Source organism: Balaenoptera borealis (genome assembly GCF_965194805.1).
Source record: "Balaenoptera borealis genome assembly, chromosome: 9".
Classification (NCBI taxonomy): domain Eukaryota; kingdom Metazoa; phylum Chordata; class Mammalia; order Artiodactyla; family Balaenopteridae; genus Balaenoptera; species Balaenoptera borealis.
In genome coordinates, this window is record NC_138873.1 from 15,996,665 (window position 1) to 16,016,094 (window position 19,430).

The window sequence follows — 19,430 nt, forward strand, 5'->3', positions numbered from 1 at the left end:
AGGATGATCTTTTCAATGAATAGTGCTGGGTCAACTGGATGTCCCCACGGAAAAAAACGAATCTTCATCCCTGCAGTATACCATACACAGACATCAATTTCAGATAGATTACAGATCTAATTATAAAAGGTAAAACAATGAAGGGTCCAAAAGATAACACTGGAGAACACCTTCATGAGCTTGGAGCAGACAAAGATTTTTTAGACAGGATGCAAAAGGCACTAACTCTTAAGAAAAAAAACTGGTAAACTGGACAGTGTTAACATTAAGAACTTCTGTTCATCTAAAAACACTTAAACATTAAAAGAGTAAAAAAGGCAACTCACAAAGTGGGAGAAAATACATACAATATATATTTCTGACAAATGACTGATATCTAGGATGTATAAAAGATTAGCATCCAGGATATACAAAAATCAGTAAGACAGACAACCCAACCCAAAGTTTTATTTTTTAATGGGCAAAGGAGTTGAACAGTCACCTCATGAAGAAGATACCCAGCAGGCCAATAAACATGAAAGAGGACTGAACTTCATGATGAATGCAAATTAAAACCACAATGCAACAACAGTATATACCTAACAGATGGTTAAAGTGAAAGAGAAAATACCAAGTGTTGGCAAGGATGTGAAACTACTGGAACTTTCAGATACTGTAGTGGGAATGTAAGTCACTATAGTGACTTTGGAAAATTGTCTGGGAATATCTAGCAAAGTTGAACATATGTATACCCTATAAGCCAGCAGTTTCTCCACTATGTATACAGCCCAACAAAAATGCAGACATATGTTCACCAAAAGACACGTGCAATAATGTTCACAGCAGCTCACTTCAGAATAATCCCAAACTGGAAACCTCCCCAATGCCCATCGAAAGCAGAGCAGATTAAAAGCAATTGTGATGTATTCATACATGGAACACTATATGGCAACTAAAACAGACAAACCTCAATGGCATGCAACGACTTGGGTGCATCTCACACAATGTTGAACAAAAGAAACAGACATAAAAGTTATTTTAAAAGGCAACCAGATTACCTTGCAGGCAGGGGTGGTGGGGGTGACGCTAATGATGGAAAGAGGGCACAGCAGGGACTCCTGTGGTGCTAGCAACGTTCCCTTTCTTGATCTGGACGGTGGTTACGCGATGGGTTCAATTCGAGACAATTCATCAACCCACACACTTAGGATTTGTGTTCTCTGTATGCCATACTACAGGAAAAAGTTTTTTTAACAAAATACTCTCACTCATGATCTCAGCTCACATTTTTTTCTGTCCCTAGTACCTTGACCATGTCAAGGTCCATCCTGCCTTGGGGTCTCAGCATTAACTGAGCCCACTGGGAGAAAGCTCATCCTCTCCCGTCTTTGCACAGCTGGTGTCATTTCTCACCACGTAGGTCCTGGTTCAAATGAAACGAACTTCCTCAGAGAGGCCGTCCCTGGTCCAGCAACCTAGGCACAGTCATTCATACTTTCTTCCATTAGTCTGTTTTATTTCTTTCACAGCACTTCTCACAAGCTGAAACCATTCTGTTTTACTCATGTGTATCTGCTTTCAGAGCACAGGGACCCCCTCTCTGGTTCACTGCTGTTTCCCTAGCACCATACCCCTAGCACTTAAAAGTACATCTGTCATATTTACCCAAATGATTTGAAATTTATAACCACACAAGAGCCTGTGTGCAAATGTTTATGCCAGGTTTATTTATAATTGTCCCAAAACTGGAAGCAACCAAGATGTCCTTCAATAGCTGGATGGACAAATTGTGGTACATGCCAATAAACAATGGAATATTATTCAGCTATAAAAAGAAATGAGCTATCAAGTGATGAAAAGACATAGATGAATCTTAAATGCATGATGCTAAGTGAAAGAAGACAGTTTATAAAAAGGCTACGTATTACATGGTTCCAATTGTATGACATTCTAGAAAAGGCAAAACTATGGCAATGGTAAAAAGATCAGTGGTTGTCAGGGGCTCAGGGGGAAGTAGGGAAGGTTGAATGAGTAAAGCACAGGAGGTTTTTTTTAGCGTGATGAAACTATTCTATATGATACTGTAAGGGTGGATACGTGACATCATGTGTTTGTCAAGGCACATGAACTTTACAGCACAAAGAATATGTCTTGGGTATGCAAATTTTTTAAAAATCATTTAAGAGATTGGGGGGATCCCAAAATGGAATGCAGAATGTGATAAAACAATCTGACTATATTACAAATGTATGAAACAACCTCACTGAAGGATGTATGGGGAAAAGGTGCTGACCTAAGTAACGGGAAATGAATAGAGTCTGTAAGACTAAATGCAAGTGAATTGCGCATAAGCACTCTAGTTGATCAAGTTGTTTCCCACAGGGGTATGGGTTAATTCCGATGCTGCTGTACCTGTATGCCACAATCGAACAATTAAGTGAATGGATGGCAGGTGGTGGGAACCTCAGGTTTCTTACTGATGGAGTGAGAATTTACAGATGGGCAAGAGAAAGAGGCTAGAATAATCCAGGTGGTAATGGATTAGAGCTGGAGACATCATCTTGAACTCACGTTTCACTTAATATAGATACTGATGGCTACGTATAGAAATATTTACAGATATATGTATATACACAGGTTAGTATACACACATACATTTCCTTACTCTGACAGCTGACAGACCCTAGAAACAATGACACCCCAGAAGCCACAAGCACACCTAGCATCCATGTCTTGGTTTCTGATACCATTCTCCAATAAAAGGAACCAGATCTCCTTGGAGAAATGGCTGATTCTATGCCTGGGGCAAAAAATATACAAGATGAACCTGGAACACCTTGTAGCGCCAGAAAGTAAGGAAGTATTAAACACACACACACACACACACACACACACACACACACACACACACACATACACACAATGATGGGAGTATGTCAAACATACAAAGGAGCTAACTGAAATAGCTCCCAAAGTTGAAACAATTCGAGCAACAAATAAATACAGCAGCATTGAATTTTAACCCAAAGTACATAATAAATATCCACAAGTCCACACTGATTTAAATAAATTATTGACTAAATAAACAAATGGGGGAGAGGAGACAAATGTCCCATGCAGAAGAATTCCACAGAAATCATATAGAAATACACGGAGTTGGAGCATAAACTCCCCATTCCTTAGGTATGGACTGCACATAGTGATTTCCTTCCAAAGAATACAGTATGGAAAGCGGGAGAGGGAGTAACTTTACTGTGAAGGAACCTGACAGACGCCATGCCTGCCAGGTGGTCAAGGCCAACATCAACAGTGATAAGTCCTGCTGATAGGATGCCCCTTGACAGGATGTGATGAGAACTGCCCTTTATCTCTGTGGCCTTCCTCCCCAAAACCCACAATCCCAGTTTAATTATGAGAAAAACATCAGACAAATCCCATTTGCAGGGCATTTCTACAAAATACCTAACAGTACTTCACACAACTGTCAAGGTTATGAAAAACAAGGAGAGCCTAAAACACTGTCATAGCCAAGGAGTCTAAGGAGACATGACAACTAAATGTAACGCGGTATCTTGGACAGAACCCTGGAACAGAAAAAAGACCCTGGATAAAAATTAAGGAAGCTAAATAAAGTGTGGATTTTTGTTAAAATAATGTATCAATATTGGTCCATGAATTGTAACAAATTTACCATAGTAATTTAAGGTGCTGCTAATAGGTAAAACTGGTCACAGAGTACATGGAGTACAGTCTTTGCAATTTTTCTGTAAATCTAAAGCCATCTAAAAAAATAAAGTTTATTTGTTAAAAAAAAAAGTAAGTGGGCCCAACAGAAAGTGGTTGCAAGGACTGATGGATGGGTATTGGAGACAGGGACAGATCGATGGCACAATGGCTGATGGGAGGATGGACGGAGGGCAAGATGGCTGATGGATGGATAATGGATAGCGTGGCTTCAGAAAGCAGGGCAAACACTGGTGGGGGGGGACGTGGTGGGATGAACTGGGAGATTGGGATTGACATATATACACTAATATGTATAAAATGGATAACTAAAAAGAACCTGGTGTATAAAAAAATAAATAAAATAAAATTCAAAAATTCAAAAAAAAAAAAAAAGAAGAGAGAAAATGCCCAGGATTCCAAGTATGGTCTGAGATAAATAAATTTATTAAAAAAGAAACAAAAAAACACTGTTGAGAGCACAAAAGATGAGAACTGAGATGGGCACGAGGGTCTCAGCAACCTGAAGGGCATAAGCCCTCTAGGTGGAGAGGAGAGACAGTGACACAGCAGTGGGCTGTGGGGGAGGAGAAGGTGATAAAATGCGAACAAAAGGTATAGACAAGCTCCCTGTTAGATCTGGGCAAAGAGAGGAGGAAACAGGGAGAGAGAGTCTTGTGTCTGTGTGTCTAGGACTTTATTCAGGCACTATTTACACACCATGAAATGCACAGATCTTAAGTGTACAGCTCTAGACTCTTGAAGGAAAGGCTGAAGATGAAGAAGAAAGCCCCTTTTGAGTAGGAGGATGGGGATGGGCTCCTCAGAGAAGGTAAAGGGTGATCCCATCTTCCTTCTAAACTTCCTTCTGTCCCATGGTTGGTAGCACCATCCTCTCCACAGATGGTCTTTCCACCCAAAAACATAAAGACACCCTAATTTCCAAAAGCCTTATCACTAGTTATTCTGAAAATGGAAAGAATTTAATATGAACACACTTGTTGGCTCATTTTCCCCTTAACTGTTCGCAATTAAAAAAAAAACTGCCTGAGATGAGAAGGCAAAACACCCCAAAAGTTGCTCTGAACATTATCAAGCCCTGTGACAGGAGAGAGCTTGATCATGGAAGAGAAAGGAAGCCTTTTCTTAGGATGACAACAGAGCAGGATACCCACCCCCACCTCTTTTTCTAAATAACTTAGATTTCTCTTATAAAAGGAATACACATTCATTGTACAAAGCATAAATAAACTTAAAATTACCCATAATGATACTAAAAAGCACTTTTTATTATATCTTTGCAGTCTTTTTTCTAAGCACAAAGACATCCTATGAAAACAATTTGTATCCAGAATGCACGTTATCCATTATCACTTAACTCAAATGTGATAATTCTCTTGAATTAAAAAGGTAATTTTCTTGAAGCAACCCAACAAGAAGACTTTTCATTGGGACACTAACTAGATTATTCTATATCCACAAAACCTGGTGTGTGACCAAAATTCTCAATCAAGGTGTAAACTCCACCAAAAATTATTCAAAATAAAAAAACTCCAAAAGCCTCTTCTCTCTTTTTGACCAATGGACGTACCTTTCATTTGAATCTGTGTACTAACAAGGCAGAATTAACTATGGAAAAAAAGATCACAGGGGCTTCCCTGGTGGCGCAGCGGTTGAGAATCTGCCTGCCAATGCAGGGGACACGGGTTCGAGCCCTGGTCTGGGAAGATCCCACATGCCGCGGAGCAACTGGGCCGGTGAGCCACAATTATTGAGCCTGTGCGTCTGGAGCCTGTGCTCCGCAACAAGAGAGGCCGTGACAGTGAGAGGTCCGCGCACCGCGATGAAGAGAGGCCCCCGCTTGCCGCAAGTAGAGAAAGCCCTCGCACAGAAACGAAGACCCAACACAGCAAAAATAAATAAATAAATAAAATTAAGACGTGTTAAAAAATATATATATTAAAAAAAAAAAAAAAAAAAAGATCACAGATGTTGCTAGTAGTCCTTTCATAAGTATCCTTGACTTTTCCTGGGATGATTTTTAACCTTATTAATCCTCAAAACATCCCCGTGAGGGCTCTATCATTTAAAGGGGGAAATTAAAGGAAGCCAAGGATGACGGCTCACACCCAGTCTGCAAATAAAGGCGGGTCGGGGGAGCCTGCCTCCTCCTTCTGGAAGACCACGCCCACTCCTACCCCAGGGAGGTGGGAGGGGCTAGTAAGGTGTCAAGGATAAATAAACTAGTTCCTCATTTTCTTCTTCTTCAGAACAATGAGTTAACTCAACCCAAGGATCTTCCACATATTAAATGCAGCCCACTGTCCCTCTCTGAAGTTTAACATGGGAATGTTGCAGAAGTTTGAGACGTGACTTGCAACTAAATGCTTTTAAAGTCTCAGGCTAGTTTGGGTGATGGTCCGTCTGTTTACCTAGATACACACACACACACACACACACACACACCCCACAAACACACACACACACACTTTCACTACCTAAACATCCATCCATATAAACTGCTTCTGGTATAAGCTTACTAAATACTGAACCATCTGGGGTTTGATGAAGAAATGGAATATTTTAGCTTAACAAAAGGCCCTTGTCTACCAGAGATAGTACATGTTATTTTTTTTAGTTGTAATATTTGTAGTGTTTTCATTATAGCAAGCATAATCATGTTTTAGCACCAAATCAATGACACACTTTCTTCCAACTTGTTAGAGAGCTTCCACACCCCATCACAAACAGGAGAAAAACCAGTTGACTAATTAGAATTGTTATGTGGAGTATTAGCTCATAAGAACTAAGCAGAAAAGCTATCTTCACCAATCTGAAAACTCAACATCTTACCTCCTTGGCTTGAAACAGATTTGATTCCATTAACATTTGCAGAAACGAATGAAGCAGCTCTGTCAGTTGTACTACTGACATAGAAAACATAAAAGATATTAATAGATGGTTGACCATAGCAGCTCAGGACAAAAACATCCTTAGGCAGAAGCAAAGGATGTTGTTAAGGGTTTTTCACATTTCATTTTGAAGAAGCATTATTTCTTTACTTCAACCATGTCAAAGGTAGTATTTGGTACTTTCAAACATGTAGGATAAAATGGCTAATTTAAAGTGAGTTTCCAACTTTTTACCTCAAAATTCCATCTAAGTGGATAAATAGAGAACATAAGGACTCCAATAATAACTGCTCATGCAAACCTGGCAATCAGAAATAAGTAGCACACTCAACTGTGATGTATACTTGAGAACTAATAGATTTGAATTTTTCTAAAGAAACAGCTGAATCCTGTAAATAGTTCATCTAAAAAATAACAGAATACTGTAAATTGTTCAACTAAGATGCAGTATATTTGAAAATATGTCAAATAAGTTAAGCAGAAAAGGCTTGCCCAGTGTATCAGTCAAAAATGCTAGAATACAAGGAAATGATCAGGGGGTGAAGGTGAAACTGATGTTCATGGTTTCCAAGAGCTGTTTCCAACTCTGAGTCTTCCTTCTCTTCTTACTGGCAGTTTCAACATGGGCATGTTACTAAGCCCCTCTGAGTCTCAATTTTCACATTTTAAAAATAGGATAACTACTTACATCACAGAGCTTTTGTGTGGATGAATGGGATTATCTGATGGTGCTTTCTGGATTCTATCATGAAACAAAATAAGCAAATATTATAAAGATCAATCAATTCTGCTTTTCACTTCCTACCGGAACTGCCTATGAAAAATCTTACTTTCTTTTTTCTATCCCATCATGTTCTAAAACTAAGTATAAAGTGACCTTCCAGGAATAAATTCCCCAGTGAAAATTAATTTGTTTAATACAGATTTATTCAGACTCTTATTTAGGCTAATTTGTACTCTTTGCCTTTTTAAAAATTTATTTGCTAAAGCGGCTGCACTTTTCTCTCTCAGATGCTCGTTTTATACCTCAACACAAATCTTCCTCAAGTTAAAATAAATACCACCATTAGTTAATTATGAGCTGCCAAGATAATGGACAAATAATAACAGGAAAGGCCTCCAACAGGCAATATTATAACTTATATGCCTAAAAGCTTTAAGTCAAATATGCCAGTTCTTCTTAAAGGTTAACCCAATTAAATGCAAAAAAAACAAAATAAATAGGCAGATAGGGTAGCTCTGAGTATCTGCACTGTTAGATTTCAAATTTAACTTGGAAATCAACAGTGGGGAGGAAGTGCTGGAGGGGGAAAGAGGATTTTTTTAAAAAGGCTTCTCAGCTGGATCCTTCCCGTCCAAGTGGCATCACATAAGACATCATGCAAGGGAAGGTTGGAGACACTCACTTTAGCTACTGAAATGACTACGTAAATCAGATGATCCTTTGGTGAACTAGTCTAATTGTCTCAGGTTTGCCTTGAGAGGAAAGACCCTCTATTACTGCTTTAAATATCACCCTCTCCTTAATAAATCTCATTTTCTCCAATGCACGGTCAGCTTTATTATAGAATCTCTATAAAGATCAGAGCTTGAAAGCCCTAGACTTCCCTCTTTTTTTTTTTTTCAGATGAGGAAAGAAAACCTGAAAACAAAAACCTATCATGAAAATGACTTGCCAAGGTCATGTGGCTGGTAAGCGGCAGCCCTGCTAGAACAGAGGCCAGGACCCTTCCCACCACATCATACAGGGAACACGTTTCGAGTCATAGATATCATAGATGCCAAAGTGTGGCATCTCCCAGCTGTCTCCCAGCCCACAAATGATACAGCCTGCCCTGTGTATTCACTCCTGAAGTTCAGCTATTAAGTGACGACTTTCTCTTACTTAAGACCTTACTTCCTATTAACATGAACGATAAAGTGTTTTTAGTCATTTACATTATAATGTCAATGAATTTAAGATAACCCTTCCCGAAAACAGGCTTTGAGTAAAGGAAGAAATACACAACCACTATGTGGTAAATAAATGTATTGAAAACACTAATACAACCGTGAACAGGAAATAGTTGCCACCCTCAAAGGGCTTCCAATCATATGGACACCTCCATTCTGCCCCTATAACAGGAAGGGTTCCTTTACTTTCTCTTTTTCTCTTATTACACAGTTTAAATGGATGAAGGCATCTTATTCCTCTTTCCCCATCTATGTAAATGTCTGTTGGAATGAATGAATATTCCTTCCCTCCACAGGTCTTTCCACAGTTTGACCTAAGGATTCTTTCAAAAAGGAAAAGCCCTTCTGTGATCATTTTTTCCTCAACCATAAAGTGATGCTTTACAGACTCATTCACACTCTGGTCTCTTCTTTTTTCTAAGCTTTTACGCAGTGGAACAGATTTCCAAAATGCCAGTGGTGACTAAGAAAAACCTGGTGAGAATTTATTGGCCCGAACTTTTAAGCAGAGGCAGGAATCCTGGCTTTCATTCCTTGTTCTATCAAGACTTGTGCGAGCTTGTTGCTCTGAATCTTATCTCCTAACGGAAAAGCCCTCACCCCTTCCCAGCGCAGCAAGCATCTCCACTTGCAAAGAAATGAATGATTACTGTGCAAACAAAATAATATTCTTGTACATACTGAAAAGCTAAAATTACAGAGAAGAATGGCAGTAATGTGTGATTACTTCCTTTGAAGACTTTCATCACCCGGGCATCTGTGCCTTATTCCATCATAATGTCCTTTTAGTTCACAGTTTCAAAACACCACATGTATATAATTCCTAAGCATGAAAAAGAACTGAAACTTCAGGTCAACGATAGAAGAGCAGATTTTTTTTCCCCCCTTTGGCCGCACCGCGTGCAGCATGCGGGATCTTAGTTCCCCAAACCCGCGCTCCCTGCAGTGGAAGCTCGGGGTCTTAACCACTGGACTGCCAAGGAAGTCCCATGAAGAGCAGATTTTTAATAGAGGCAGAGCCAAATTACATTAATGCACTTAATTTGGGGTATGTATTTCTGAAATGCACGGCACCGGAAGATGCTGCCATCTGGTCTAGGGGACCAGTTTCTGCGTCACTCACTTGACAGCCAGGTCCTGGACCCCTGAGTGCAGCCAGGATGCAAGAGGCCACCGGGGCTGCAGGGACCACAAGATTTTGCCCTCAGAAGCTGCAGGAGACAGGATCACAGAAAGGTGCCGAGACAGGGGTGAGCACAAGCCAGCAAAGGCCTATCAGCCAGCCTGCCAGTGACGACACCTGTGACAGAAGTTTCCTGGAGGAGAACAGGTAAGAGGTAGGCAGGTGAGGTGGAGGAGGAGGGAGGGAGAGGTGATTCTGGTAGAGAGAGACAAACGGGAAGGGGTTCCTGCCTGACCTGCACTAGGATCTCGGTTGATAACTGAAGAAGCAAGGGTGGGGTGGGGGAAGGAGATGAGCCCAGAGAGGGGGCAGCAGCAGAGCCCTGAGCTTGTCTCAGGCCGTATCCTGAAGACTGTGGGGAGGGACTAGATCCGGTTAGGATTTTAGAAACACTCCAGCCGGCCGTGTGGAGGGGGCTCTGAAGCTCCCGTGGTGAGGGAGAGCTGGAGATGAAGGACCAGAGGAGAAGACCCCAGCCCAGGAACCAGAGACGGGGCTTCGCCCCGGCCTCTGCCGCTTGAGAGTGACGTGACCTCTGACTGGGACCTGTCGCTCAAGCTCTCTGTACCTCAGTCTCTCTACCTCCCTTGCAGAGTTACTGCAGGGAATGAACAAGGGCTCAGGAAGGACGGGTTGTGCAGTAAGAACTTAATAAATGCAGCTGCTGGGAGTGATGGTAGCATCGAGGCTATGTGACTTTGGGAGTCAGCGTGACCTTGGACGAGGACAAGGAACAACTTCTCTGACCTCGGTTTCTTCCTCTATAAACGAGAAGAAATTAAGATAATACCGCCCACCTCATAAAGTTGCTGTCAGGATCGATTGGAGGAGATAAAATGTATAAATCACCTGGCCCTCGACCGAGAGCTACTTGAGTCGCAGAAGTAGTAATAACAGCAGCAGTAGTGGAGGGCTGGTAGTAGTACTAGTGCCAGTAGTAGCAGTAATTTGAGGGACATGAGACCAAAGTGTCTCTTCTATAATGCAGGTGAGAAATTATACGGTGCTGGACTAAAGCGGTGGCAGTGAGAACTACTGAAGCCCGCGTGCCTAGAGCTCGGGCTCCGCAACAAGAGAAGCCACTGCAGTGAGAAGCCCGTGTACCGCATCGAAGAGTAGCCCCCACTCACCGCAACTAGAGAAAGCCCGTGCGCAGCAACAAAGACCCAACGTAGCCAAAAACAAAATAAAAAATAATAATAATAACAATTTTTTAAAAGACAGGTGAAGGTTTGAAATTGACAAGTGCAGGAAACGGGAGACAAGAGAGTAAACTACAAAATGCAATTATGCACATGGTGCACACACCACACGGAAAATGAAACAGACTCAGTTGTTCCCTCCATCTAGAAAGAGATGATGTCTTTGAGGAGACTATGCGCTGGGCAAGGGTACCCTATGAAGCCAGGTTGTTTCAAAGGTGAGAGAAAAACGGAAGATACTGGAAGCAAACAGGTGTCAGAGATGAGAAGGGCAGGTAGGCTAGTGTGGCGAGGGGAACAGTAGAAGCAAAGGAAAAGAGTGGACGAGAGGCATGAGGAAGATTCAATTTTCAAAAGAATTCTCTCAGTCTAAGCTTAAAAATCAATTAGCTGCGACTACTGCCTTGAAATTTCTGTTTTGAGCAAATAGGTCAATGGAGGTAGGTGTATATCCAAAAATGCTGAAATAAAACAGTAATGATGCAAGAGCTTGATATAGATGATTGTAACAAAACCCTGGATCAGATTTTTTCCATAGCCCTGAGTATGATAACGGAGCACCACCAAATAAGCCGGTACTAAAAGATCAATGACTTTTAAAAGGTTTTCGGAAGGTTGACCCTTTTTCATTCACTCAAATAAATGCTTAAGGGCCGAAGAACTGTGCCCTACAAGGAACACAAAGAAAATTAAGGCCAATCCTGCCTTCAAATTGTTGACGCCTAACTTCTCTCCACATATATGAAAATCCACAGGAACTTCCAGAATGAGGAAGGCTCTAGGAAAAAAGGGAATGATAGAGCGAATATTTGCCCATGTTCAAGTTCAAAAATACACCAGCGCCTCTGACCCCACATCCGTCTCCAAACTCTACCATCAAATAGGTATGAATACTTCTTTTTTCTTCCCCCCTCCTGCTCTCCCACATCACAGAGAACGACCAACAGTTAGTGGCTGGTTATGATTCCAACTACAACACCGACTAAGGTCCAGCTCCACAGTCTGACCCATTTGGTCCTCATAACAACACCACAAAGGGGCCAGGATTATTCCCTTAAACGCAGGGGGAAACGCAGTGGGGCTCAGAGAGGTTAAGGAAATTGCCCAGTCTCTAAGCAGTACTAATTGCTCGGGCCAATGTACCTTTCAGGTTCACCTCACTTCGAAGCATTTACTCTTTTAATCACTGCCTCCACACCAAATTTCCCTAACCATTGTTCCAAAGGGAAACCTGTTAAGTACAGTTTTCATTTCATCCTTTGGCAATTTAGAATTCTTTTATTCATGGACTTTTAACATGTTTAATTCATTCCTTAATATTTTACAGATTGAGTTTATGGAGGTTTTTTTTTTAAGCAGTTTGGTTTAAAAGTCTATTCATTCTCAAATACCTACACAAATGGGGATTCACCACATAATCCACAAACCATCTTCTAGACAGCACTTTCTACCTTCCAGCTGAGGGACTAACAAAGCAGCAAAGCACGCTAATTTGGTGTTGCAGAGTAGGAATCGAGAACAAAGCAAGGACCTGAACTAAAAACAGGAGGCCTGATCAAAGAACAAACCCACAGACACTGGTGTCCCCCTACATGCAACATCAGTCAACTCAGAAGTTACAACAGCTGCATCAGGGGAGTAGGCAACCTACAGGGATTCGAGAAGGTGCCAGGCATTGCCCCACCTCAAGAAGCAGTGATTAAAGTACATCTGACTTTCTGGACACAGCCCTGCTCTGCTGTGTCCCAGCTGAGGGGCCTGGGGCAACTTCTTGACTTCTCTGTGCCTCAGTTTCCACATCCATGAAATGGGAATATCAGAGGTTGTTACTAGGATTCCATGAACCATACCTGATACACAGAAAGCACTCAATAAATTTTAGCTAATTATCTTGTATATGTTCAAGCTTTTTCCCTTCGGGACAGTATTTTTTTAATGGCAGGTTACAACCCCAAAATGTGTTATGAAATCAATTTAGAGGGTCACAACCAGCAATTCTGGTAAATTAAATAGAACAGAATATTGTATTTCAACATTAATAAAGTCATATTTTATATTAACTTTGTAATTTGTCTTTCACGTACATGGTAACATTAAGTGGCGCTTTGTGAATCTCTGTTTTCATCCATCCACGTGTCAGTGTATGTATCAGAGAGCAAGAGTGTTTCTTTCTAGGGCCACAATCAAAAAAATTTGAGAACCACTGACTTACAGAATGAGGATGGTAGGGAGTAAGGGAAGATGAAAAAGTGTAATGTGCCAGAAACCACTTTTTAAAATGCAGACAGCTGCAGCAAAAGGAAAGCCCCTCTAAATGGACATTCAGGATAACCCAGGAGATACCCTCAGTGTACAAGTCTGTTCATGGCTAGGCTGCTGCAGGCGTTTCAGTAATCCGAGGTTAACAACAGGCTTTTACTTCCAAAGCAAATCAAACTGCAAAACTGGAAGTACAGATGTTATCTTGATGCTGGGCAAGATGGGAAAAATTGACATGACTTATCCAGTTAAGTCCTCTTGCAATACTCGTCAAAGTAGACACTATGCCAGATATCAAATGCTCTTAAAAACTATCAGGGTTTGGGAGAGATATGAAAATGTCTTAAAACAGAAATTCTTACATGTGGAGGTAGATTTAACCTAGCAGTTCTGTTATAAGCAAATTCCTAGGTGAAAATGTAACTACCTGTACAAGAAGATGAAATGGAAAATAACTATAAACGTAAATAATCATTTTAGAATCTATAAAGACATTTATTTACATATCCACAAGGCTGTATGATGTGGGGTTTTTTTTAATTTTTATTGGAGTATAGCTGCTTTACAATGCTGTGTTAGTTTCTGCTGTATGTACGATGTGGTGTTTAACAATACCACCCTTAGACTGTGTAGGAGGGGCCACAGCCCTGGGCCCCACTCATCTTCCTGCAGAGGTCCTGGGACCAGGTGGACTTACCCATCCAGAGCCAGTATCCCTCAATCTGGTTTTAGGCTACACTCTGAGTCCCCAGAATTCCCGGATCAAATACCAGGACACTTCCAGGGCATGAACAGGCTCCTTTCAGGTCTGGCCTCCCAAAGGGGGACTTTGCCACTGGTTGGGGCCAGAGGCATAGTTAGGGGGTGGCAGAGGGTGTGGACAGACTGGACATGCAAGTGGACACGATGCCCTTTACCTCACTGAACGTATCACAGGTGAAGAACCAAGGGAAGCAGGTCCTGGCCCAGGGGAAGATTCTCCCAACCAGCTCTGAGCTCTGGGAAATCTGAGAATTCAAAGTTCAAGCCTAGCTTTCCAGGCCATTATGAAGATATCTTTGCCAAGGTAGGAGGATAGAATATATATAAATGCTCATTAGCTTGATTCATAACATTTAAACATTTAGACACATGCTACACAAGGGCCTCCATCTGTTCTCTTGCACAGGACCCTGCAGAGTTATAAGCAGGCTTAGTGCTTAGAACATGGACCAGAGCCACACTGCTGGGTTCTTACCCCACCTCACCCAGTGACATTCACCGGCTATGTGAACTTGGGAAAGCCTCTTAATCCCTCTGTGTCTCAGTTTCCTCATCTGTAAAACAGAGATGATAACAGCACTCTCTTCATATGGGTTGTTGTAATGACTAAATGAATCAGTGCCTGGAACAACACGCAGTGCATAATGTAAGTACTCCATAAATTCTGTCTTCGTATTATTCTCTGTATAAAACCGATTGGCCACTGCAAACTTCTAGATAAAACCATAGCCAGGAAGTTATTCTGTGTATTTCTTCTCTCCCACTCCTTTCTAATTTTAAATATCATACTTTATGCCACTCTAAAAGACCACTATTTTCTATTCTGAAAAGGACAAGTCATCTAACTGCTGACCTGCCTGATGCAAGTTCTTCTGAAATTAGATACACGTTCATCTGGAAGACCCCCAACCTGGCAGATAGCTCAGGCCTCTGGCTGGATCGAAGTCTGGCAAGCTGGCTTTCCGTGTCAATTTCACGGACTAAACATTTGGAGACATTACCAATTTTAAGTGTAAAAAGGACATTTCCTAACCTTCATATTCATGAGATTCACAGCTACAAGCCAGGCAGGTCCTTCTCGATTCACAAACCAGAGGCTGAAATACTTGAAGCTATCAGCAAGGAAAGGCTACCAGACCAGAGAAATGAAGCTAAAAATAGAGCCCTACCAGTGGAAAAATAGATGGCAGAAGACAATCCCTTACGTGGCTACTTATTAGTCCACAGGCTTCTTATTATTCAACGAAGGTGTAGCATCAATATAGTATTTACAAATTGCCAACAACCCTTTCAGTGACTTACATTTCTTCAACCTAAAATGACAGAACAACTTGAAGAGGAATATTTGCCCCATTTTAATGACATGCAGGCAGCCTATAGCATCTTGTGTCATTTCACCACAAAACCTCTCAACTCTCTAGCTGTTTGCTATACGTTGAGGTCTGAAATGGGAGAAGTACAAGGAAAAGATTCAAGGTCATATTTACCCTTTAAAATAGGTACCTAACCTACATGTTTAATACAGTGAGTATTCAATCTTTCATTTTTTTCCAATTATTCAGAAGAACCTGTAAAATATATGATTTGCCAACCTGCTGAGAGGCTGGAACTCTTTCCCAAGCTACATCTATTTAGTCTCCCATAAAAAGAACATTGCTAAATCACTGTTAATTTCAACAATAGTTTCTCTATTAACCCAAATCTTCTCCAAACCCAAAATGGAGTATAAAGACCAGTATGAAATAAGTGAAAAGTAATTGGATTCTACAGAGGCCAGACTGAGCACATCCATCCATCCCACAGTAATCCCATCTAAATCAAATATATTGTTTCTTTAAAGAGTTTTGCCAACTTCCTATTTTAAGAAAACCCCATAAACACTTCCTATTTTGGCCAGTTTTATTTATGCAATTAGAATGGTTTTTTATAAGAGCTGGGCTGGAGAAACAATATATTTTTACAAGCCCATTAGTCATATAGTCAAGCTTCATTATATCACAATCATTCATCAGGAGTCTGTAATGAGAATGCTGTTTCATTGCGCAATGAGAATGTTAAGGAAAATATGTATTCACAATAGGCCATAAAATGTGTGAAATCTAAACCAGAGGAAAAGCCAGTGGGTTCATCTGGCTTTCATTTTTGCTGAAGAGGGTAACAGCCCTATAGACACAAACCTAGCTTCAACTTAGAAACCATATCCTTAATTATTAACCCTCTTCATTCTTCCACCCTTTCCAAACTCCACTCCCTTAAGAAAAGTAGAATACTTCATTCACAAATACTGTTATTAAAGACTCTCATGGGCGATCATTTTGGCTTCGGTCATTTTTCTGCCATACTTTTTTTTTTTTAATTTATTACTTATTTATTTATTGGCTGCATTGGTCTTCGTTGCTGTGCATGGGTTTTCTCTAGTTGCGGCGAGCGGGGCCTACTCTTCATTACGTTGCGGTGGATTGTTGCGGAGCACAGGCTCTAGGCGCGTGGGCTTCCGTAGTTGTGTTTTGCAGGCTCTAGAACACAGGCTGAGTAGTTGTGGCGCACGGGCTTAGTTGCTCTGCGCATCATGTGGGATCTTCCCGGACCAGGGCTCGAACCCACGTCCCCTGCATTGGCAGGCGGATTCTTAACCACTGCGCCACCAGGGAAGCCCTCTGCCATATTTTTGTTACAGCTTATTCTAAGCATTTCTCCTTACATCAACTATTTCTCCTGACGCGGCAGTCGGATTTGCGTATAAGCTTAGCCCCTGAACTGCGGGAAGTAAATGTCGCGGCGGAGGAGCAGCTGGGCGATCCCGGGCATCCCGCAAACCACCCGCAGGCTCCCTTCCTTCCACCCAGGCACCCTTCCAGGTTGCCCAGGGCTCTCATTCTCCGCCCGTCAACGGGAGTAACTGAAACGGGGCAGGAAGAAAGCAAGCTGCTTCAACAAAGCCCAACGTGTGCAGCTTTGGTAATGCAAGGCCGAATTATGGGGACGTGCGTCGGGGCTGGCTGGAAAAGGGAAAGCGTTCAGCTTATGATTTTGTTGTATATTTCAGAAACCGAGGTGGTCTCTAAGATCCCCAGAACCTCTCCTCTCCGTTAAGCAGCTTTCAGTCTTTTCCCTGCTCCCCCTCCACGAAAACCGGGTCTGCCAGGGTCCCAGCAGTGAGCGCTGTTCTCGTGGGTTTGCGCGCAGCCTGGATGATCACCTCCGAGCCCCACTTCGGGGAGCTGCAGCTGGAGCCGAGAAGAGCCCGGGGCTGGCAGAAACGCAGCGCGCCGAGCAAGACCCAGCCCTCGGCACGGCCATCAAGGGGGCCCCCAGCTCTCCGGGAACCCAGCAAATGAACCCAGGAGGGGCGTCCCCATCGCTGCGCCCCGGCACCAGAGGGCACTCTGGAGAGGGAACACGCTGCGCCTCGCTCCCACCCCTGGGTCCCCAGGAGCCAGGGCGGTGCGCGCCTGGGAGCCAGAGCCCTGGAGAATTCCTGTGTTTGCGCAGCGGGGCCAGCGAGGCCCCCGACCCTCCCGGCCCCGCGCCCAGGTACCTCGCAGCCGTAAAGCTGTACCAGCTGCTCCACGATCCACTCCTCCACCACGAGCCGCCTCCGAAGCTCCTTGCGATCGTATTTCACTGTCACTTTTCCCTGATGGTGGCGCCGCTGCTGCTGCTGAACGTGCCCGGCAGCGGACGCCGTGGCCACGGGCGCCGAGTCCTCCCGGGAGGAGCCCGAACCGCTGCTCGAGCCCGAGCTGCCGCCGGCGCCGCCCAGGGGGCTCTGGAAGAAAACCCGCGCGCCGCCGCCGCCGCCGGCCCCGCCGGCCGCCTCACTGCTGCCCGTCGCCACCGACATGTCCCCTCGCGCGCCGTAGACCGAATGCGGCCCAGAGGAGGGGCGGGCGGAGCGCCCGGCGCCGCTACCGCCTCGGGCCGGGCAGCGGCATGCGCGGGCTTCGTCAGCACCTGCTCCGCGCCGCCGCCGGCTGGCGGGGAGGTCTGGAGGAGGAGCCGCGGCGACCGGGAGGAGCGCGGGCGGGGGAGGGCGGAGAGGAGGGAGGGGCGGGGGCCGCAGCCTCAGGGACGCCGCCGAGGACCCTCTGGGGCCAGCCCCGGAGGCGGATCCGGCGCCCGGCAGGCAGCGGGCCCGGGGCGTGGGAGTGTGGGCGCGCAGACACGCACGGGCGACCGGCGTGGGTCTGGGGCCAGGGATGGTCCTCTGCGCGGGTGACCGTGTGCTGCCCTCCAGGACACGGGGATTGCGCTTCTCCCGCCGCCTCGGCCGGCGCTGCCGGGGACTGCGCTGGCGACCGCCTGGGGCAGGGGACGCGGGAAGGGGCCGAGGCGCAGGTTCCTCGCGGAGGTTTCCTTCTCCCTGCCGCCTCCTCTGAGGGCGGGGCGGTGTCTCCTCCCCTCCCGGGCCCACCCCGCCGCTCCAAACACCCGTTCCTCTCCGTGCCACTTCCTCTCTCGGAGAGTGAGAAAAACTGACGAGGCGATGTTTGTGCAATCAGGCAATTACCGCGCCTGAGAAATTCTCTGCAGACCAGTTTTTCCCCCCTTACACAGTGTCTTGTTACCTCAAAGACAGTGCATTCAGATATCTTTGTATCTAAAGGGCAGAAGGCTTGATGTCTCTTGGGCAAGGGACTGGGGATATCCTGACAGCAAATATTTCTCTAAGAGTCAGTGCTGGTTACTGGTCTTAGATTTCTAGTATTGTACTCCCTGCATCGCCAGCTTTCTTAATACCATTTCCAAACAACGTCTTTGAAGCTAGTAAAGTAACAGCACTGACTGGCTACTTTTAAACCATCAGGCAGCCAAGAAGGGTTACAAATGAATGAGCTTATTATGCGGTTTAGCGCAAGGAGATGGGGAGGAAAGTTCTAAACAGAAAACTGCATGCGTATGTGTGTAAAATTATAGGGAGACACTAATATGTTTCTGTTGTACATAACAATACATTTCTGTTCAGGCAACTGAAAGAAACCGCAAAGATGTTCAAACACAAGTAGTAGCTTTTATGAACTTTTTAAAAACCTGGTAAAGTTTACTGGCAGCTACTCAAATAAGTTTCTCAGAGATAAAGAATCAAGTCAATTTCCTCTGAACACTTTCTATGATGGAGAGGATTCTGGGTGGGCTCCTAGACTCACAGCTATAAAGACACTGAAAATAAAAGTAGCCAGCAGCTTTGTCCTGACTCTTCTGGCTGGTGCCCTGGTCTGCTCTATCCAGATTTGTGTTTGTGCTTTATTCCTTCACTTGGGGTTTTCCAGCCAGAACATGACTGAGAAGGGATTTTCCCAAGTGTTCCATGCCTAATGTTCATCATCGGGACAGGTCTGGCCTTGAAGAGTGAAAGGAAAGATGTAGTGGGGATTGTGTGAAATAAGGTGGCTGGTGTCCGTCTTGGACTCTTCTTGTAATTAGAGGGGGTCAAGGCTAAAAACCCCTGCCCCATGG

General features: G+C 43.9%; 1 protein-coding gene across 2 annotated transcripts in view; it reads right to left on the reverse strand.

Moving 5' to 3' along the window:
* PPP1R14C (protein phosphatase 1 regulatory inhibitor subunit 14C) overlaps nucleotides 1-18,397 on the reverse strand; it is an 88,207-nt gene extending 69,810 nt beyond the window's left edge. The window contains exon 1 of one of the 2 annotated variants that reach the window (XM_082405588.1): nucleotides 17,512-18,397. In XM_082405588.1, coding sequence (XP_082261714.1) covers nucleotides 17,512-17,817 — 306 coding nt within the window. In that variant the 5' untranslated portion in view covers nucleotides 17,818-18,397. The remainder of the gene's footprint in view (nucleotides 1-17,511) is intronic. The other variant, XM_082405589.1, reaches the window with a different exon arrangement.
* Between the last annotated feature and the right edge of the window lie 1,033 nt (nucleotides 18,398-19,430).